The sequence below is a fragment of the Mauremys mutica genome, chromosome 2 (genome assembly GCF_020497125.1).
Source record: "Mauremys mutica isolate MM-2020 ecotype Southern chromosome 2, ASM2049712v1, whole genome shotgun sequence".
Classification (NCBI taxonomy): domain Eukaryota; kingdom Metazoa; phylum Chordata; order Testudines; family Geoemydidae; genus Mauremys; species Mauremys mutica.
In genome coordinates this window covers 4384901-4397752 of record NC_059073.1, presented here as the reverse complement: position 1 = coordinate 4397752, position 12852 = coordinate 4384901, and the positions used below count along the sequence as shown (strand labels likewise).

The 12852-nt window shown below is 57.8% G+C and overlaps 1 protein-coding gene across 9 annotated transcripts in view; it reads right to left on the bottom strand.

The window, feature by feature from the left end:
• WDR97 (WD repeat domain 97) overlaps positions 1-12852 on the bottom strand; it is a 69013-nt gene that overhangs the window by 20858 nt on the left and 35303 nt on the right. For 6 of the 9 annotated variants that reach the window (XM_045002814.1, XM_045002820.1, XM_045002821.1 and 3 more), the window contains exons 20-23: positions 10574-10711; positions 8068-8205; positions 7703-7750; positions 4818-4877 (exon numbers count right to left, since the gene is read on the bottom strand). In XM_045002814.1, coding sequence (XP_044858749.1) covers positions 4818-4877; positions 7703-7750; positions 8068-8205; positions 10574-10711 — 384 coding nt within the window. The remainder of the gene's footprint in view (positions 1-4817; positions 4878-7702; positions 7751-8067; positions 8206-10573; positions 10712-12852) is intronic. The other 3 variants (XM_045002819.1, XM_045002822.1, XM_045002823.1) reach the window with 3 other exon arrangements.

Below are 12852 nucleotides of genomic sequence, written 5' to 3'. Positions count from 1 at the left end.
AATTACATTGAGTTCAATGGCAGGCGGAATCGCCCGCACTACAGGTACAGTATTAAAATTGTTACTTTTCTCTTTTTTTGTTGTTTTTGCCGAATGCGGAAAGCTGAAATCGTGCATGTTAAATGCGCAGAAGATGCAACAGACCTGTACCTCCCAGCTTTGTGTCATCCGCAAAATGAACATTTCTGTTCCGTATTCAGAAAGAAGCAGGATGATGTGTTCACATCTTACAGTGATAATGAAATCCTTTCTATCCCATCTGTAACTAGGGAGGATGTTAAACAGCCATTGCTAAAGTTAACCTGTTTTAAATCAGCAGGACCAGAGAACTGGCACCCAAGTGGTGGAGGAGCTCTCTGAACTATTAATGTGGATTTTTAATGCATCTTGAACACCGGGGAAGGACTGAATTTATAATGCTAACGTAGTGCCAGTATTTACTAAGGGTAAATGGAATGATCTAGTATCAGAGGGGTAGCCGTGTTAGTCTGGATCTGTAAAAGCAGCAAAGAATCCTGTGGCACCTTATAGACTAACAGACGTTTTGCAGCATGAGCTTTTGTGGGTGAATACCCACTTCGGCATCCGACGAAGTGGGTATTCACCCACGAAAGCTCATGCTGCAAAACATCTGTTAGTCTATAAGGTGCCACAGGATTCTTTGCTGCTTTTTGGAATGATCTAGGAAACTATAGGCCAGATTACCGGGGACCGATGTCAGGCTAAGAAGCCATCAGGCGGCTGGTATGGGAGGCAGTCATTGAAGGAATAAAGAATAGCAGCATAATTAATGCCAAGCCACATGGCTTTATGAACAAAACCTGTCACACAAACCTGATATCATTTTTGGATAAGGTTACAAGTTTGGTTGATAAAGGTGACTGTGCTGACACACTCTGACTCCTGGACGACTGAAAGCCTTAGAGCCACCTGGCGTTCGGATAAAAAAATTGCACTATACACCAGCAATGTAGCCCATATTAAATGGAATAAAATCTGGTTAACCGACAGATTGCAAAAAGTACTTATAAATGGGGAGCAAGCACCCAGTCGGGGGGTGGGGATTAGTGCAGTCCTGCCAGGATCTGTCCTCAGACCGATGCTATTCAATATCTTCATCAGTGAACTGCAAGAAAATGTAAAACCATCTCTGGTAACATTTCCAGATGACAAAAACATTGGTGGGGTGATAAATGATGGGGACAGGTCAGTTGTACAGACCAGTCTTGGGAAGATGGGTTCCTCTGAAGAACGTGTTTCAGCACTGTCAAACGTAAGGTCACGGAGTTCCTGGGTGATGCTCTGGAACTGCTTCCTACAAAGCCAGTCAGGACTTTGGTGAAGTCTCCTCTCCCTTGGAGCAGACTGTCTTCACGGCAAGAAGCTCACACGGCTTCCACCTTCCTGGGTCTCTCCCTGGAGCATTCATCATCCTCTGCCCCTCTGTGCACTTCCCACAGCAAGTCCGCCCAGGTGGGGGTCCTGGAGAAGCCACAGGGTCCTGCACCCTCACTTCACAGTCAGATGTGACTCTTACCCAGCCAGTAAAACAGAGGTTTATTAGATGATCTAAAACAGAGCTTGTAGGAACAGAGAACAGGACCCCTCAGCTGGGTCCATCCTGGAGGGGGCAGTGAGCCAGACCCCCACGTCTGCCCTCACTCCTCGTCCCCAGCCAGCTCCAAACTGACACCCCTTCCAGCCCCTCCTCTATGGGCTTTGTTCCTTTCCCGAGCCAGGAGGTCACCTGATCTCTTTGTTCTCCACACCTTTAGCATCCCCTTGCAGGGGGGAAGGGCCCCGGCCATTAGTTGCCAGGAGACAGAGTGTCGGCCATTTATGCACACTGGCCCTTTGCTCTGCAACAATCTCACCCCCTAGAGGCTTAAGAAATGCACAGGGGAAACTGAGGCACCCACACAGTATTCAGAGGAAACATTAAGAACAGCCCCACTTCGTCACACATACGTCCAGGGAAAAGAATGTAGGTCACGCTTACAAGACAGCGGACTGTATCCTGGAACGTAGTGACACTGAAAAGGACATGGGGCCAATGAACCCGAGTTGGACGAATTGAACAAGAGCTCCCAGTGGGATGTCATAGCTAAGAAGGCAAACACAATTCTCAGTTATAGAGGAATATCAAGCAAGAGCAGGAATATACCTCTGTATATTGCAGTAGTGAGCCCATTACTGGACACTGTATCCAGTTCTGGCATCCACACTTTAAACAGGATATTGACAAATTGGAAAGGGTTCAGAAAAGGGCTATAAGCATGATCTGAGATCTGGAAAACCTGCCTTGTAGTGAGAGACTAAGAGGCCCAATCTATTCAGTTCATCCAGGAGAAGGTTAAGAGGTGATGATCTCGGTTTGTAAGTACCTACAAGGGGAAGAGACTTCTGATAGCAGATGGCTCTTTCATCTAGCAGACAAAGGCAGAACAAGATCCAAGCTAAAGAAATTCAGACTAGAAATAAGGTTCAGATTGTTAACAGTGAGGGTCGCTGACCGCTGGAACAACTCACCGAGGGACATGGTGGCTTCTCCATCACTTGATGTCTTCAACTCAAGACCAGACATATTTCTAAAAGACCTGCTCTGGCTCAAACAGAAATTGTGGGCTGTAGGCAGAAGTTACGGGATGAGGCTCTCCAGCCTGTGTGATACAGGCAGTCAGACCAGAGGGTCAGAATAGGCTGTAGAACCCATGAATCGGAGTCTGAAATATGGAGCAGACTGGAACCAGCCAAGTATCCAGATGCCCCAAGCAATGCCCCATCGGCCCAGGGATCCTGCCAGCAAGAGATCAGCCACTGCCTGGGTTTTCTTGGGCTGAAATAGCAAACAACTGTGTGGTTTGTAGCAACACAAACGGATCCTGTCTGATCCCACCAGCTGCACAGGGAGCTGGCTCAGCCATCTTATGACAACGGGGAATCAAAGAGAAAGGTGGCTGGAAAGGCCAGGAGCTGCCTTGCCAGAATCAGCCACTCCAAAGCCAGCGCCCTGCACGTTGGGCGGCAGTACTGGGAATGCTAACGGCAGGCCAGGAGAACTGAGCCCGCCTGCCCAGACTCAGAGCAGCTCCTGAGTGCTGAGCTCACTGAGCTCTAGGACATGGCACTTGTGGTCTCCTAGCCAGCGGCAGCCTGCATACCATGACCCTGCAAAGCGAGGGAACGGGGTGGTGCTCCTGGCTTCCAGGCATCGGTGGCTTGGAGCTGAGAGGAGGGCAGAAATCTTTGGAGAGCCACTGGCTGAGCAGGGAGATACCTGCTGCTGCAGCCTCCGCCAGGACAGGTTGCAGAGCAGACAGCCGGATTCTCCGGTCACCACCCCTCTGCTGATAGCATGGTGTGGGGGGGAAGGCCACGCTCAGTGTCACACACATAGCCTGTGCCACACGTCATCGCTGCCCCAGCCCCGCAGCACACAGCCCTTTGGCGTGCAGGACTTGAGAGGGCCAGTGACCGCTTTCCCCAGTGGGCTGCCCCGGCCCCCAGTGCACTTCCAGATGGTTTGCCCGTTATTCACGCCCTGGCTGCTGCGTGAGGTGCTCACCCGGAGAGGACCTCCGAGCCCCAGCTGGGAATGCAGCAACTCCCGTCCCTGTTCCCCATCCTCTGCTTCCTCGCCTGCTCCATGGTGCAGTCTGGGAGCACGAGGTGGGGAGAGGAGCCCAGCATCGTCCATCCCTCCCATCATTCCCCCGGCTCTGGGGGGAATCCGGAGCCCGGGGGGCTCCTCATGCCCCCACTCCCAGGAACAGAAGCCCACGAGGAGTGCGACGCGCCCCAGGGGGGAAGGGAAGGGTGTCATAGGTTTATTCCCCACTTTGAACTTTAGCGTTCACAAGATGGGGACCTGCATGGACTCCTCTAAACTAAAATCCTAGTTTAGATCTGGTTCTCGCTGCCACCAGTCAAGTTTTAAGTGTCTGACACACTCCCTGTTCCCCCAAAAACTTCCCCTGGGGAACACAGATCCAAACACCTTGAATCTCAACACAAAGGGAAATAATCCATTTCCCCCCTCCCCTCTCCTAGTCCTTGGGAGAGATACCTGGATTCAAACTCCTTGAATCAAACAAAGAGGGATTCCCTTTTTCCCCCTCCCCTTCCCCTGAAAATCCAAACAAGGGAAGAAATCAATCAAGTTCTAAAAAAGAAAAGATTTTATTAAAGAAAGAAAAAAAAGTACACTCTCTCTGTATTACCAGGATGCAAAAATACAGGGTCTAACTTATACACCTGGAGAGGCTCTCCCCCCCACCACTCCTTTCTCAGAATAATCAAAGTAACAGCAAACAGAAATAAAGATATTTCTCCAGCAAACACACAATTGCAAATACAGAAAGTAACTCAAAAGACTAATCCGCCTTTTTAACTAATACTCACTATATTGAATAGAAGAGGCTATTTCCGGAAACTTGGAGAACTTGAAGGATATGACTGGCCTCTCTTAAATCCAAAAAGAGACTAACTCCAAACAAAGGAACACAGACAAAGGCTTCCCTCCACAGAGATTTGAAATTATCCTGTCCCTTGATTGGTCCTCTGGTCAGGTGTTCATCAGGTTACTGAGCTTGTTAACCCTTTACAGGTAAAAGAGACTTTAACCCTTAACTATCTGTTTATGACAAAGGGAAACAAGATGGGGAAGGAGCCTGGCCCAGGAGCACTAGGAGCCCAGTCGATAGAGCTGCTGGGCTTTCAAAGAGAAGCAGAAGTCCCTTCTCAGCACCCCGAAGTCCCCTCTTGTGACAGGAGCCAGAGACAGGCCCTTGGCCCTGCTGCATAGGAGAGACACTTACCGAGGTCCAGGCAGGCTCCGGGGACGCCGGCTCGGTAACAGGCGCGCACAGCGGCACAGGCTTTTCCATTCAAAATAGAGAGAGACAGGTTCAGAGGGAGCAGCCGGGGCAAGCTGCCATGCCCACAGCAGAGCGGGACGGGATGGAGGCGTGGGGCTCCCTGTGCCAGGCTGCAATCCATGAGCAGCGCGGTGCCCGGCCGTGATCTGGCCCATTCTGCGCACAGACCGGCCCCCTGCCCACCCGTTCTGTCGTTCCCCGCAGCTGGCACCCAGATAGTCCCAGAACAAGCGCAGAGCCCCTCTCTCCTGCCCCCATGGGTAGGGAGCCCGGCCCCATAGTGGCATAGAGAAAATCACAAACAGGGAGGGTCCTGGGTGTAGAGAGACCCCTGAGTCCCTGCAGCCTGGGTCAGAGCAGGAGGTTGGGGGGAGCCTGATGCTCTGTTCCATTCTGGTTACGTCCTGGACCCCGAGCTGCTAGGCCAAGTCCCCGCACCCCAGTGTCCTCATGTCTCCTCCACCGGGGGTGCACACAGTGATGAGCTGCCAAAATATTAACAACAGGTTCCCTCCTCCTCACCTCACGAGGGGGTCGTGCCCCCCCGGGGGGTCGTGCCCCTTCCAACCCCCCCATGTTCCGTGACACACACCCCCAGGACCCCTGACCCATCCCCCCCCCTTCCCTGTCCCCTGACTGCCCCCTGCCGCCCCATCCAACCCCTCCTCTTATTCTTGATGGCCCCCCGGGACCCCTGCCCCATCCAACCACCCCTTCTCTCTGTCCCTGACTGCCCCCACCACCTCCAGGGCCGGCTCCAGAGCCCAGCGGGGCAAGCACCCGCCTGGGGCGGCCCTTTCCCGGGGGGGCGGCAGGCTGGGCCGGCGGACCTGCCGCAGTCATGCCTGCGGGAGGTCCACCGGAGCCCCGGGAGCAGCGGACCTGCCGCAGGCATGACTGCGGAGGGGACGCTCGGCCGGCGGCTCCAGTGGACCTCCCGCAGGCATGCCTGCGGCAGCTCAACCGGAGCCGCCGGACCAGCGAACCGCCCGCAGCTGCGGGAGGTCCAGCCGAGCCGCGCGACCAGCGGACCCTCTGCAGTCATGCCCGCGGGAGGTCCGCTGCTCCCGCGGCTCCGGGGCGCCTCCCGGGCATGACTGCTTGGGGCGGCCAAATTTGTAGAGCCGCCCCTGACCACCTCATCCAACCCCTGCTCCTTCCTGACTACCCCCCGGGACCCTTGCCCCCATTCAATCCCCCTGTTCCCTGCCCTCTGACCGCCCTGACCCCTATCCACCCCCCCACAACCCACCGAACACCCCCTCCCTGATCCCTGCCCCCTTACCACACTGCCTGGGGCCGGGACTGGGGCCGCTCGGCCGGCACAGGGACCAGCGCCACGGAGCCCGACTCCCGGGGCCGGGCCGGGCCGGGCCAGAGCCGCTCAGCTGGCACCGGAACCGGCGCCGCAGGGCCTGACTCCCCAGGCCGGGCCGGGCTGGAGCCGCTCAGCCGGCACCAGGACTGGTGCCGCGGGGCCCGAGCTGGGCCGGGTCGGAGCCGCTCGGCCAGGACCAGCCCGAGCCGGGGGTGCTTGGCTGGGACCGGGCTGGGGCGCTCGGCCAGGGCCAGGGGGAGCCGCTCAGGTGGAGCCGGACTGGGCCCTGCGCGCCGTCCCACCCCCCGGCTCGCTTACCTGCCTGCTGCTTGTTTCAGGCTTCCCGCAAACATTTGATTCGTGGGAAGCAGGGGAGGGGGAGGAGAAGGAGGGCGGAGCGTTCAGGGGAGGTGAGCTGGGGCCGGGGGCCGGGTGGACAGCTGCCTGAGCCTTTGTTAAATTTAAAAGCTTTTTAGAACCAGTTGTCCTGGAATAACTGGTTCTAAAAAGGCTTCTAAATTTAACAACCGGTTCCTGCGAACCGGTGCGAACCGACTGGAGCTCACCACTGGGTGCACATGGACCCCGCGAAGCCCCGCAGAAGCCCCAGCAAGGCAGTGAAGCAGCCGGGGAAAGCCATAGGCAGGAGCAAGAGCAGCCAGCTGGGATGAGGTGGGGGACAGACAGCGAGTGGGGCTCCCAGCACCGGGGTCACATGCAGAGCTGCCAGCAGTAGGAGTCCCCCCGGGCCCAGGGAGAAGGGATGGCGCGAGGGCAGCACCCGCCATAGCAGAGGGGAAGCGACGGCAGCTCCGGAACCGGGCAGCGACGGGGGAGCTTTACACCTCCTGAAGGAGGCAGAGCGAAGGGAGGAAACCTGGAGACCTGAATCGACGCGGGAGCCCCAGAGACCTGCTGGAGGCCAGGCCAGGCCAAGCGGAGAGGTGGGATGATGCAGCCGGAGCATGCAGGGGTGGGGAAAGCATCAGCTGGAGCCAGGGCTGAGTTCCCAGCAGCGCCGGGCAGTGACTGTGCCCGAGGTAAGGCCAACGTCCCAGGTACGCAGAGGCCGAGGTGAACAGAAATGAGCTCATCCTTTTTGGAGAGCCGTTTGCAGCCTGTCTGGGTCACATAGGGACCCCCAGCTCTCGGCAATGCCGACGTGCTGGGCAGGGCCTTCGGCTGCTCGTTAATTCCGGTGGCAGAGCCCCCAGGCGCCGGCCTGGGAGCAGGACTCAAGCTGTGAGGCGGCCAGATTATAGCACAGTGCAGACACCAGGCCAGGGTCTGGCCTGGAGACCAGAAAGCACCTGTCTGTCCAGAGCAGCTCTGTAAACCCACCAGCAAACGCAGTCGCCAGAGCCGGGCTGTGGGAGTCCATCAGTGCCCTGGGCCGGGGAGCCCGACCAGCCCTGCAGCAAAATGCTCCTCCAAGAAGGCTCAGGGCAGAGGCTCCATCACGGCCTCTGGTAGCGGGTGAGAGGCCCACGCAGGGACAGGCACTTACCTGTGCCCTGGAGGCTCCTGCGCTTTCAGGCCCACTTGCCAGAGACTCCTGGAAGAGAACCGCTGGCATGAACCCCCGACTAACTCGATGGGGCTGACTGGGGCTGGCCCTGGCCCTGCTGCAGCCTTTCACTAGCCAAATCTGCCCCCCGGCAGCTCCCCTGCCACCTCTGCATTGGTGTCTCTTCTCCCTGAGCGCTTGTCCTTCACCAGCCACCCCGGGGGCAGCGAAGGCGCATGCTCAGGGCACGTGGTTTTCCAGAGGAAACATCCCAGCTCAGTAACACCCATCCTGGGATCAATCTGGGGGCAGAGGGGCCAGCTGGCAGACCCCAGGCCCCTGCTGCAGACGCGGCTGCAAGTTACCTCCTTCCACTTGGGGCCAGGCAGGGAAAGGCTGGATATCTTCTCTAGAATCGCCGCTGTCCTGGCCACCTCGTCCTCTTCCTCCTCGACGCCATGCAGCTCCTCGCCGCGCTCGGGGCCTGCCCTCCCGGCCTGACCCTAGCAAGGAGGAGGAGGAGCTGCCCCTTTCTGCCTGCTGCTGCACCCACATCCCCCTGGGCTTGAAACTCAGGCAGGTCCGAGAGTCAAGAGGTGGAATCTCCCTGTGTCTGAATGCCGGCTGTGAGCGGCACGGGGTGGGTGAAGGGAGACACCCGTGTTCCCTGGCTTACCCCAGGGTGTAATGCTGGCCCAGGAGGGCAGCCGGCTGGGAGCGGCACGGGGTGGGTGTAGGGTGACATCCGTGTTCCCTGGCTTACCCCAGGGTGTAATGCTGGCCCCAGAGAGGGCAGCCGGCTGGGAGCGGCACGGGGTGGGTGTAAGGTGACACCCGTGTTCCCTGGCTTACCCCAGGGTGTAATGCTGGCCCAGGAGGGCAGCCGGCTGTGAGCAGCACGGGGTGGGTGTAGGGTGACATCCGTGTTCCCTGGCTTACCCCAGGGTGTAATGCTGGCCCCAGGGAGGGCAGCCAGCTGTGAGCAGCACGGGGTGGGTGTCAGGTGACACCCGTGTTCCCTGGCTTACCCCAGGGTGTAATGCTGGCCCAGGAGGGCAGCCAGCTGTGAGCAGCACGGGGTGGGTGTCAGGTGACACCCGTGTTCCCTGGCTTACCCCAGGGTGTAATGGTGGCCCAGGAGGGCAGCCGGCTGTGAGCGGCACGGGGTGGGTGTAAGGTGACACCCGTGTTCCCTGGCTTACCCCAGGGTGTAATGCTGGCCCCAGGGAGGGCAGCTGGCTGGGAGCAGCACGGGGTGGGTGTAGGGAGACACCCGTGTCCCTGGCTTACCCCAGGGTGTAATGCTGGCCCCCGGGAGGGCAGCCGGCTGGGAGCAGCACGGGGTGAGTGTAGGGCGACACCTGTGTTCCCTGGCTTACCCCAGGGTGTAATGCTGGCCCAGGAGGGCAGCCGGCTGGGAGCGGCACGGGGTGGGTGTAAGGAGACACCCGTGTTCCCTGGCTTACCCCAGGGTGTAATGCTGGCCCCAGGGAGGGCAGCCGGCTGGGAGCGGCACGGGGTGGGTGTAAGGAGACACCCGTGTTCCCTGGCTTACCCCAGCGTGTAATGCTGGCCCCAGGGAGGGCAGCTGACTGTGAGTGGCATGGGGTGGGTGTAAGGAGACACCCGTGTTCCCTGGCTTACCCCAGAGTGTAATGCTGGCCCTAGGGAGGGCAGCCGGCTGTGAGCGGCATGGGGTGGGTGTAAGGAGACACCCGTGTTCCCTGGCTTACCCCAGGGTGTAATGCTGGCCCAGGAGGGCAGCCGGCTGTGAGCGGCACGGGGTGGGTGTAAGGAGACACCCGTGTTCCCTGGCTTACCCCAGGGTGTAATGCTGGCCCAGGAGGGCAGCTGGCTCTGAGCTGACACGTGACTTGTGGGAAGAGCCGGGAGGATGGTGTCATTGCAGGAACTCATCGCTCTGCTCTTGTGACTCTGACCTTCGGCCACAAGCGGGGCCCTGGGGCTCCCGCCGTAAGCCCGGCCCATGGCCAGGCCGGTCTGGGGCCTTGCTCTGCTCAGGGAGGCTGCCCTGACTCCAAGCCCCCAGGGTGGAATGACCAGGGCTGCCTCCAGCGTTTTTGCCACCCCAAGTTGTGGGTTGGGGGGAGAGAAGCCATGATTGGCACCTCTACCGCCGTCACTTCACTCTTCGGCGGCAATTCGGCAGCAGGTCTTTCCCTCCAAAAAGGACTGAGGGACCCGCTGCCGAAGAGCCGGACGTGCTGCCCCTTTCCGTTGGCCGCCCCAAGCACCTGCTTGCTGCACTGGTGCCTGGAGCCGGCCCTGGGTGTGACGGAGCAGCAGGATGGAAGTGTGGAGATCAGCATTGACCACAGCGACTCTCCAGGAGCGAGGCTGGGCTCTCACCCGATTCCTCTGCCCTGGTCCTTGCAGAGGCTCCTCCAGGCTCCTCCTCAGTCAGCCCAGGCCTCCGGCTGCAGCTCGGCTCCCTCCACTGATGGGGAGGCCGGGAGATGCTCTCACTCGGCAAGAGGAGGGGCAGGTTATGTTGTGTGCATTGAGTGGGTCTCCTGGCTCAGCCTGCAACCCCCATACTCACAACATCTGCCTGCCCTGCAGCTGGGAGAGGGCAGCACCACTGGCCTGGCTGCAGTGGGTCCAGCCAGCGCCCCAGCACCCCAGCGGGATGGAGCAGACCAAGAGGCAGGGAGCAGTCTCCCCGCTGGAGCCTGCAGATCACTGCACCTTTGGCATCTCCCCCAGGAGATTCAGGGAGAGGACACACAACGGGGGCTCCAGACCGGAGCCCAGGGGAGAGGCGAGGAGCGGCAGAGCCTGCGGAGAAGCATTGGGAGAGCTCTGCCTAGGGATAGCGCTTTCTCGCTTGGACCATCCGCACTCCTCTACCTGCTGCACTTCCAGCCACATGGCCAACAGCGATTCCCTCGCAGACTCGATGTCATCCTGGCTCCGGAACTGCTGCACCACCACCGAATTGGGCAGGAAGCCAGATGACAGCCTGCGGACGTGGAGATGGGACGACCCCTGAGAGAAGAAAACAAAGTGTATTAGAGAGCCGCTCGCTCTCCAGGAGCACAGCAAACCACGGCCAAGGGGAACCGGGCCAGGCCACGTGGCCCGGCCACAGCCACCATCCACGGGGGAACCGGGCCAGGCCATGCAGCCGGGCCACAGCCACCATCCACGGGGGAACCGGGCCGGTCCACGCAGCCAGGCCACAGCCACCATCCACGGGGGAACCGGGCCAGGCCACGCAGCCGGGCCGCAACCACCATCCGCGGGGAAATCGGGCCAGGCCATGCGGCCAAGCCACAGCCACCATCCACGGGGGAACCGGGCCAGGCCATGCGGCCAAGCCACAGCCACCATCCACGGGGTAACCGGGCAAAGCCACGCAGCCGGGCCGCAACCACCATCCATGGGGGAATCGGGCCGGGCCACGCAGCCGGGCCACAGCCACAATCCACGGGGGAACCGGGCCGGGCCACGCAGCCAGGCCACAGCCACAATCCACGGGGGAACCGGGCCGGGCCACGCAGCCATGCCACAGCCACCATCCATGGGGGAACCGGACCAGGCCACGCAGCCAGGCCACAGCCACCGCCCCTGGGGGAACCAGGGGATCAATATGAAAATTGAAAGGTGGATAAGGAACTGGTTAAAGGGGAGACTACAACGGGTCGTACTGAAAGGTGAACTGTCAGGCTGGAAGGAGGTTACTAGTGGAGTTCCTCAGGGATCAGTTTTGGGACCTATCTTTTTATTACTGACCTTGGCACAAAAAGTGGGAATGTGCTAATAAAGTTTGCGGATGACACGAAGCTGGGAGGTATTGCTAACACAGAGAAGGACCGGGATACCATACAGGAAGATCTAGATGATCTTGTAAACTGGAGTAATAGTAATAGGATGAAATTTAATAGTGAAAAGTACAAGGTCATGCATTTAGAGATTAATAAGAATTTTGGTTATAAATTGGGGACACATCAGTTGGAAGTAACAGAGGAGGAGAAGGACCTTGGAGTATTGGTTGATCACAGGATGACTATGAGCCGCCAATGTGATATGGCCGTTAAAAAAGCTAATGCGGTTTTAGGATGTATCAGGCGAGGTATTTCCAGCAAAGATAAGGAGGTGTTAGTACCATTATACAAGGCACTGGTGAGACCTCATCTGGAATACTGTGTGCAGTTCTGGTCTCCCATGTTTAAGAAGGATGAATTCAGACTGGAACAGGTACAGAGAAGGGTACTAGGATGATCCGAGGAATGGAAAACCTGTCTTATGAAAGGAGACTCAAAGAGCTTGGCTTGTTTAGCCGAACCAAAAGAAGGCTGAGGGGAGATATGATTGCTCTCTATAAATATATCAGAGGGATAAATATTAGGGAGGGAGAGGAATTATTTAAGCTTAGTACCAATGTGGACACAAGAACAAATGGATATAAACTGGACACTAGGAAGTTTAGACTTGAAATTAGATGAAGGTTTCTAACCATTAGAGGAGTGAAGTTCTGGAACAGCCTCCCAAGGGGAGTAGTGGGGGCAAAAGACATATCTGGCTTCAAGACTAAGCTTGATAAGTTTATGGTGGGGATGGTATGATGGGATAGCCTAATTTTGGCAATTAATTGATCTTTGACTATTAGCGGTAAATATGCCCAATGGCCTGTGATGGGATGTTAGATGGGTGGGATCTGAGTTACTGCAGAGAATTCTTTCCTGGGTGTCTGGCGGGTGAGTCTTGCCCACATGCTCAGGGTTTAGTTGATCACCATATTTGGGGTCGGGAAGGAATTTTCCTCCAGGGCAGATTGGCAGAGGCCCTGGAGGTTTTTCGCCTTCCTCTGCAGCATGGGGCACGGGTCACTTGCTGGAGGATTCTCTGCACCTTGGGGTCTTCAAATCACAATTTGAGGCCTTCAATAGCTCAGACAGAGGTTAGGGGCTTGTTACAGGAGTGGATGGGTGAGATTCTGTGGCCTGCGTTGTGCAGGAGGTCAGACTAGATGACCATAATGGTCCCTTCTGATATTAAGTCTATGAGTCTATGAGACCACGCAGCCATTGCACAACCACTGCCCCCCGGGGAGCCAGGCCAGGTCACGCAGCCAATCTGTTATCGCTGCCCCCCTGAGGATCCTGCCATGCCCCTGGGGAAGTACA